The 8636-nt window shown below is 30.5% G+C and overlaps 1 protein-coding gene across 1 annotated transcript; it reads right to left on the bottom strand.

Annotated features, from left to right (window-relative positions):
* Nucleotides 1–7858: 7858 nt before the first annotated feature.
* LOC139870488 (uncharacterized mitochondrial protein AtMg00810-like) lies at nt 7859–8377 on the bottom strand. The gene has a single exon (XM_071858285.1). The coding sequence runs from the start codon at nt 8375–8377 to the stop codon at nt 7859–7861; it is 519 nt and encodes a 172-aa protein (XP_071714386.1).
* Between the last annotated feature and the right edge of the window lie 259 nt (nt 8378–8636).

Below are 8636 nucleotides of genomic sequence, written 5' to 3'. Positions count from 1 at the left end.
TACAATTGGTTTGTCTTAATTGGTTGTTTGCTTACTCGGAGACGAGAGTAAGTTGAATTCAAAAGGCTAGAAGAAATAGGGGTGAATTACACACAACGAGAGTTGGTGTGATTGCGATTCAAGTCTTCATCTCAGTTGAAATATTTGGTCACAATTAGGAGGTCTTAGGCTACGGGGAATTCCGTGTCGTGTAATTTTAATTGAAGTGTTTGTGCTGGGGAATTCCAGGTGAACCGACTATATAATTCGCATAGGTTAGAAAATAACTGGGGCTTAATTTAAATGCATCCAAGACTAGGTGTAAAGAGTCTAGACGAACATTTGTTTTTCGTATTTGATTTAAACTATCTTATTTTATTTGTCTATTTGCTTTAAAGCTTAAATTTTAAAATACCAAAAATATTGTTCTTTCTTGTTATTAATTAAAGCTATCTTTGATTTGGCTAATCGTTAAATAGCCACCAAAACTATTATCTCGTAATTTTCATTTTCTAGATTAACTTAGTTTATTTCCATTAGTTACAATCTTAATTTTCACGTCTAAACTGTCCTTGGAACGAATACGGATTTACCAACTTTATACTATTGCACGATCGGGTACACTGCCCGTTAGTGTGTAGTAATCCTTTTAACCGGTAAGTCCCATTATATAAATTATAGACGCGATTTTATACATCAATCGATTACATGTTCAATATGACATCTATAAATAGACGATTCCACTATTGTAATTAGTTGGTGATGTGGGCTATTAAATCGATAGAGTCCAAATCTTGTATAAGCTTAAGTTAATTCAAAAGCTATCTAGGTGTAATCTATATCAACCGGTTATCTATTCCGCCAATGTATAACCATAGTTCTTTGAGATTATTTCAATAAAAGTATAAAGTTGAGAATTACATATGACTATGATCTAATCTTTTGTTTAATTTTGTATTAACTGTTAAAACTTACTAATTAACAAAAAGAAGTGTATTCACCTCCCTCTTACAAACTTCCTGTTGTTAATCGGGACCAACAATACTATATTGTGGTTCTTTCAGTGTTGTAGAATATGAATGTTATTATTTACTTTTGTAGACTAATGCTTTGAGGAAGGAAGAATTTGATGAGAACTTTTTCAATGCGTCGGGTCATGCATGTACAAACGATCAAAGCAAATTGATCAGTTCTTCTCATGACACATCATCAGGTATTCATGTAACCTCTCAAGCATGGTCTACTCATTTTGACATGATATTCAACCCGTCTAAAATTCCACCCACTATTATGTCAGTATCATATTATCAAATTCAAAGTAAAGTATATGTTAAAACTTATAGCATGATTTTCAAAAGTCATTAAGTATAGTGCCCGAGATAGTTAACTTCATTTCAACGCTTCTTATAAATTTGGATTTCTGCAAGAATAATCTGATTCACAGTTAATTTCTCCTTGTTACATTCACCATTTATAAATGTTTTTAATGGTTGCTTTGTCAAAAACTAAATTCTAGGGAAATCATGTCCCTTATAGATAAGTTAATTGCTACCATTTTTTTTAACAATGAGTCAAAGTGGTAAACCTATTGAAAGCACTAGGTGAATTTCAAGCTTTACTTTTAATGTGTTCTAATTTAACGGGTATGAGATTAGTAAATGGTTTAAAGTTAGCACATACATACATACATACATACATACATACATACATGTGGGTCAAAATCGCAAGCAGTGTATTTATTGCAATAAGGCAATAGGTGAAATAGTTAAATCTGGTTAAGTTTTAATAGTTAAAACGGGCCGAAATTGCAATCGCGTATACCTGGAATGCTTATTTGTTAATGTAAAAACATTGAAAGTTGATAAAAAGGTCAATCGAATTTAGTTCAGTTTGTTTAATATATACTTATATGGTTCAGTTTGCTTAATGTATACTTATTTGCTTCAATTTGCTTCATTTTTACATATTAGCATACCTTATACATTTATACTTATTTTGTTCAACCTCCTTCATTTTGGTTCATTTTTGTCATGTGGAATTGTGTTTGTATTTATCTGGTTCTTGATCCATATATGTAGGTACATGTGCATTTTTTTGTACTTATTTGTTTCAAACAATTCTATAGAAATGTTAGTAACGAGATTGAACCATGGCAAATCTGATAAGGAGTTATGTGTTTGTTCCATAATTTGAATGTGAAGGTACATATTGACTATGAGTTGGCATGACATAGGTTTTAGATACCGACTATGTTACAATAGAGAAATGTTTTGTAGGACCCATGCTTAATTGGAGTGCTATTGATTAAATGAAAGTAGTTTGGACCTTCTTACAGAGTCATTTGCTTTAAAGCCAGGAAATAAATTTCTTTTGAAGTTTGTTGGTCAATTTACTTAAAATGGTCAATTTGATTTATAGTTTATTTCAAGTTCGTTGAAAATTAAACATAATAAATTAAGGGTTGTTGGGAATGGTCAAATGAGTTAGAACCTATGTTGATGTAATTGAGCAAAAAGATGTGAAAACTGAACCGTTGAAATTTCATTTTAGAGTCTTACCTAATTTGACATGGGTATCTAATAATTTAACAAGTAATAGAGTTGTGATTAATGTTTTTTAATAAATGTACTCTTTAGGTTGTATTTTTACAGGTCTTGATCTTGATGCTCCTGAAACTTTAATGGGTTCATACAATTTTGATGGGATGAGAGAAAGGCTTCCAATTTGGGAAAATTTATGTCTACTTTTAGGAAATCGTAATTGACAGTATTAGAAAATCGTAGTTGAAGTTGAAAAAACCAGCACTAAAATCAATGGTTGTTTAGATCAGAAGCCCCACAGCAAAAATTGTTGGACAAACTTGTACCAAAATCAATGGTAGTATGATAACTGATATGGTTTAGAAATTAAGGTTTAGATTGAATTTTTAACACGAACAATTCAGAGTTTAGGGTTTAGGGTTAGGGTTTAGAGCTTACGATTTAGGGTTATGGGTTTAAGCACTAAACCCAATACCCTAAGTCCTAAATCCTAAACTCTAAATCGGGCTAGATCTTGAAAAAAACTTCACATATAATGGAAAAAAGAATGCTCGAAGAATAACATTAAGAAATAACATTACGCATGCTGCATGTTATCAGTTTTTTCTTCGAGCGTTTTCGCGCCAAAATAATAACATTTATCACATAGTGTCTTTTTTAAATGTTCATATTTTCGTGTGCTCTTAATATTAAACAAAAATTCAAAAAAATGAAAAAATAAAAAAAATTAATTTTACTTCTCCTTTCCCCCATATATATATATATATATATATATATATATATATATATATATATATATATATATATATATATATATATATACATATATAACCATGAGTGTGGTGGTTGAATGGTTAAGACCCAGGCCTTCCATAGTGGAGGTCAAGGGTTCGATTCCAGGCACCCACAGTTATCCACTCATGGCCACGGAGGTTCGCCTGCAATGACTCCGGGCTGCTCGCGTAGCGAGTAGTCGCCCTGGGATTAGTCAAGTTGACCGTTTGGATACCCAGGTTAAAAAAAAAAAAATATATATATATATATATATATATATATATATATATATACATATATATATATATATATATATATATATACATATATATATATATATAGTGTTTTAATCAAGAGGGAAACACTTTTTTTTTGGGGGGGGGGGGGGGGAGGAGGGGGGAGTAATTAAGATCACATGAAAATATAAATATTTAAATATGCACTTTGTGATAAATGCTATTATTTTGGCGGGCTAACGCTCAAAGAAATAAATGATAACATTCAATGCAATGAATGTTTTGCTTCTGAGTTTTTTTTAAGGGGTTAGAAATTAGGGTTTAGAAATTAGGGTTTAGAAATCAGAGGATTGAAAATTAGGTTTTACCTATTATGGTTTAGAAATTAGGGTTTTGGGTTTAGAATGTATGGTTTGGGGTTTAGAAATTGGGGTTTAGATTCAATTCTTAACACGAACAATTTAGAGTTTAGGATTTTGGATTTTGGATTTTGAGTTTATGGACTAAACCCTAAACTCTAAATCGAGCTAAATTTCGAAAAAAAACACTTCACACAAGATGAATGTTATCATTTATTTCTTCGAGCGATTTCTCAAAATAATAATATTCGTCACAAAGTGTCTTTTTTAAATGTTCATATTTTCATGTGATCTTAATGTTTGAAAAAAAAATCAAAACAAAAAACAAAAAAAATTACTTCCCTCCAAAAAAGTGTTTCCTATTGATGATGACCATATATATATATATATATATATATATGTATGTATGTATGTATGTATATATGTATGTATGTATGTGTTTATGTATTAATTTAATAATAATTCGACTGATTATTAATTCCTTCTTGGCCACGTGAACTTGTACTTTCCAACTAATTTTATTATTAAATTGTTACACAAACTAATTGTGGATAGTAACTTTCCAACTAATTTATTATTATTATTATTATTATTATTATTATTATTATTATTATTATTTTAAAATCTACGCCATATCTAAATCTATCTAATCTAATAATTTACTAAAAGTGAAATGTTTTTTTTTTTTTTCATATTTTGTCTTTTTATAACTTTTTTAATTATTTAATATACTAAAGGGGAATGATTTTTTTTTTCATTTTTTTTTTTGTTTTTTCTTTTTTATAACTTTTTAAGTAATTATCAATGATCAAACCAAAATCGTAATTGTTAAATAGATTTCGGATTTGAGTGCTTGGTTTGTGAAAAAGAGTGGATCGAATTGTTTTAACTCCAATAATTATGCAAACCCCAATTTGAAATCTAGATTTCAAGGGCGTAAAACAATCGATGGGATTAACGTTATTCGATTAGAATCGAATAAGTCAATATCTTAGAGTAGTGATTAACTCCGATAACGACCGGAATCTTTATCGGAATTGTATTATCAGCTGGAGAGACGTTGCCGTAATTAATTTAGGCAGACCTAGGGGCGGATCCAAGAATTATTGTTGAGGGTGACTTAATTTTCTTGAGACAAAACGTTAAATAAATGTTGATTTTTTCTAGCGATAACCCTTATGAGTTTCATGCATAAATATACGGAGTATTATATATTTGAATGACTGTGACACTAATATCATTCGCTATGTACAATACACATATGTACGTTGATTATATTCTTAAGGACAATCACTAGAAAAAATTATAAACGTTATATATAATAAAACTAGATTAATTTTTTATAATGTACAAAGAAAAATGAACTGTGTAAGTTTCAGTTACTATTTGAGGCTCTATTACGTGGTTAACTTAAATTTATTACTCTTGTTTTTTAAGATATTTTCAAGATGAATATATTATATTATATTATATTCCATATTAATAAGTGATATCTAAATTATACATACTTAAGTTGAGGGGCTAAAATAGATTATAAAAGATTAGTTAAGGGGCTCAATTTCAAAAATGACAAAAGTCGTCCTCATCAACAAAAAATCCTTAAAAACCCAACCTCCTTAAAAAAAACCCACCTGCAACTAGAAATTAAATCTAACAACTTAAAATTTTGACCACTAAATCACATTTAAGTACCAAAGAAACTTCAACAGTTAGGGGATGCTTGACACCCCCAAACCCCCTACTGTCTCCGCCTCTGGGCAGACTAACGTTAATGCATCCAGTGTTGTGAATGAACGGTCTTGTTTGTGTATTTATAGGTGTTATGAGGGAATGGTGACATGGCACATGTCCCTTTCATGGTTTTAACAAACTTTGCTAATCCCGAGGGTTGACGTGGCACATGTCCTTTTCATGGGGAATTACAAGCGAATCCTAACAAACTTTCCTAGATTCGTGGGCTGACGTGGCGTGCAACTTGTTTGTGTGTTAGCTCTGGGATCATGTGCTTGTGTCGGGGCAGTACACTTGTTCCGGGACAACGTGATTATTCCGGGACAACGTGCTTGTTCCTAGACTGTGTCCTCGTGCCTGGCCAGGACACCTAAACTGGGAAGACGTGATAGTTCCGAGAGTGTGGTAGATCCGTCCAAGTAGTGATGGATGGATGCCTTTTTCAGCCTAGAAGATTTCGCCTGATATTTTACTCCAAGTGTTCCTTCACGGCAGTGTTATGACCGGGTAAGATTGTTGTCAGCTTATAGGTATCTTTTGTAAGGGTTGTCGGGTGGCTGACATTCATGATCTAGCAGGCCTTTTTATGCGATGATATGGTTCTTGGCTTCTCAATGTCTTTGTATCCGGCTGGGTAATGTCGGAAACCTGCTCATTCGTTCAGGCTGGAACTTTATGTAGCGTTACAGCTAGCTTTTGTCATGTATGAATCCTACCAGATGCATGCATAAGTAACCTTCTGATCAAGTTACTAAGGTGAGGCCGAGAAGATGTTATTTGCCCGTGATGGCTCACGCCGGGCACACTCTAGCTGGAATACTGTTAATAATATTTCTTTCTGAGACAGATTATTATGCGTATCATCAATCAAATATACAACAAGGTGAAGGTTTTTTTTTCATTTTTTTTTTCTGTAACCTTTTTTAGTAATTTGTTAGTATTTTTTATCTTTACATTTTGATAAAAGGTATTTGACAACCCTTAATTTACATATGTAATTATAAACTAGTTAAATAATGTTTTATTTATATAAAGAAACTATGTATTGCTGCAATGATCTTAAACTCTTTAAAAGTATTTTTTTAGTTATTGTTTTGTACTTTTCATGTAATATGTAATATATATGATATTACATATATACAAACAACTATATTTAGTCTTGTTTTATTGTTAAATTCTCCATGGTAAAATAGTCTTATGGGAAATTTTGTGACAATTGTGATATGCGCATTGCAACCGCAAACTATAAAAATAATGTTTAACTTTATATATATATATATATATATATATATATATATATATATATATATATATATATATATATATATATATATATATATATATATATATATATATATATATATACAGATAATCAATAAAACACCAGTAACCAATCTTCTTAATTGAATCAAACTATTACAAAAATTGTTCAAGACAACTTTGAACAATCAACCACTCAGAAACAAAATAAGAACCAAAGTTCTCTAATAATAATCCAGATTTATTGCTATTAAATCTGGATACAAGAACAAGAAAGATAAACCCTAATTTTGTATAGTGAGAGAGCGTTTGAGAGAGTTTGCAGATCGATAAGAAAAAATAAGAATGAGATGAATCAGATAAATCTTCTCTCAACATTAGCAGCCTTTTATACACCATAATAAATTAAACGGGCTTTTAATAATTTAAGTGGGCTGTAATCCAATACTTCAACTTGAATAGCCCAATTTGCTTTATCTTTAAGTCCAAAACCAAAACCAAAACCTCAACATAAACTGCAACATCTACTATTCTTCAACAAGTCTATCAACATAATCAGCTTATCTGCACAAACCATACTAAGTTACAAAACAGATTGATAAAAATAACAACCCTTTTTAACACTTCCCCTTAATCTGTTTTGTAAGCACATCTTTTAATTGAATATTTTCACAAAATAAACTATGTTGAGCTGTATGTCAGCTGTATTTAATTGTGAGTCAATTTTTTCAACTTTAATCAAACCACTTGAAACCTTTTCTCTTACATAATGCCAATCTATTTCAAAGTGTTTTGTTCTTTCATGTAGAACAAGATTGGCAGATATTTGTATTGCAGGTGAATTGTCACATAAAAGTTTTATAGGAATCAAGTTTTCAACTTTTAACTCACTTAAAACTTTTAAAACCCAAACCAACTCACATGTTGTAGCAGCCATTGCTCTATACTCTGCTTCTGCAGAGGATCTAGAGACAGTGGACTACTTTTTTCTTTTCCAAGAGATTAATGTATCTCCCAGAAATATGCAAAAACCAGAAATTGACTTTCTAGCCAATAAATTCTTACCCCAATCTGAATCTAGATAAGCAGTAAAAGAAAAATTATTCATACCTTTGTTGATACAGATTCCCTTACCTGGACTTCCTTTAAGATATTTCAAAACTCTAAAAGCTAGTTTCAAATGAGATTCAGTAGGAGCATGCATAAATTGACTTAAGACATGTACAACATAACTAATACCAGGTCTAGTTACAGTTATATAAATTAATTTTCCAACAAGCTTCTGATAAATTTTCATATTTTTGATGATATTCTCATTTTGACCTTTATAAGCAGACACATTAACATCAATGGGTGTATTAGCAGGTTTTGAAGCAAGTAAACCAAATTCATTAATTAATTCTAGATAGTATTTCCTTTGAGATAAATTCAACCCTTCATCAATGTTATTTACTTCAATTCCTAGGAAATATTTTAGTAACCCTAAATCTTTAATCATGAATTTAGTACTTCAAATTTTTTTAAGACAATTAACCTCATCAATATTATTCTCAGTTAATACAATATCATCCACATAAACAAGTAAAATAACAAAAAAAATATCTCCTTTATTTTTAATAAACATTGAAAAATCATTCTTTGATTGCACAAAACCATTCTCAAATAAACAATTAGATAATTTCTCATTCCACTTTCTAGGTGCCTGCTTGAGACCATATAAAGACTTGATTAACTTACAAACTTTTGTTTCAGATTTA

This window comes from Rutidosis leptorrhynchoides, chromosome 10, assembly GCF_046630445.1.
Source record: "Rutidosis leptorrhynchoides isolate AG116_Rl617_1_P2 chromosome 10, CSIRO_AGI_Rlap_v1, whole genome shotgun sequence".
In the NCBI taxonomy this organism is placed as follows: domain Eukaryota; kingdom Viridiplantae; phylum Streptophyta; class Magnoliopsida; order Asterales; family Asteraceae; genus Rutidosis; species Rutidosis leptorrhynchoides.
This window is presented reverse-complemented; position numbering and strand designations above follow the sequence as displayed.

What these genes read in the sequence shown, in the direction of transcription:
- LOC139870488 (XM_071858285.1), bottom strand. Translation starts at nt 8,377, where the DNA reads ATGATTAAAGATTTAGGGTTACTAAAATATTTCCTAGGAATTGAAGTA.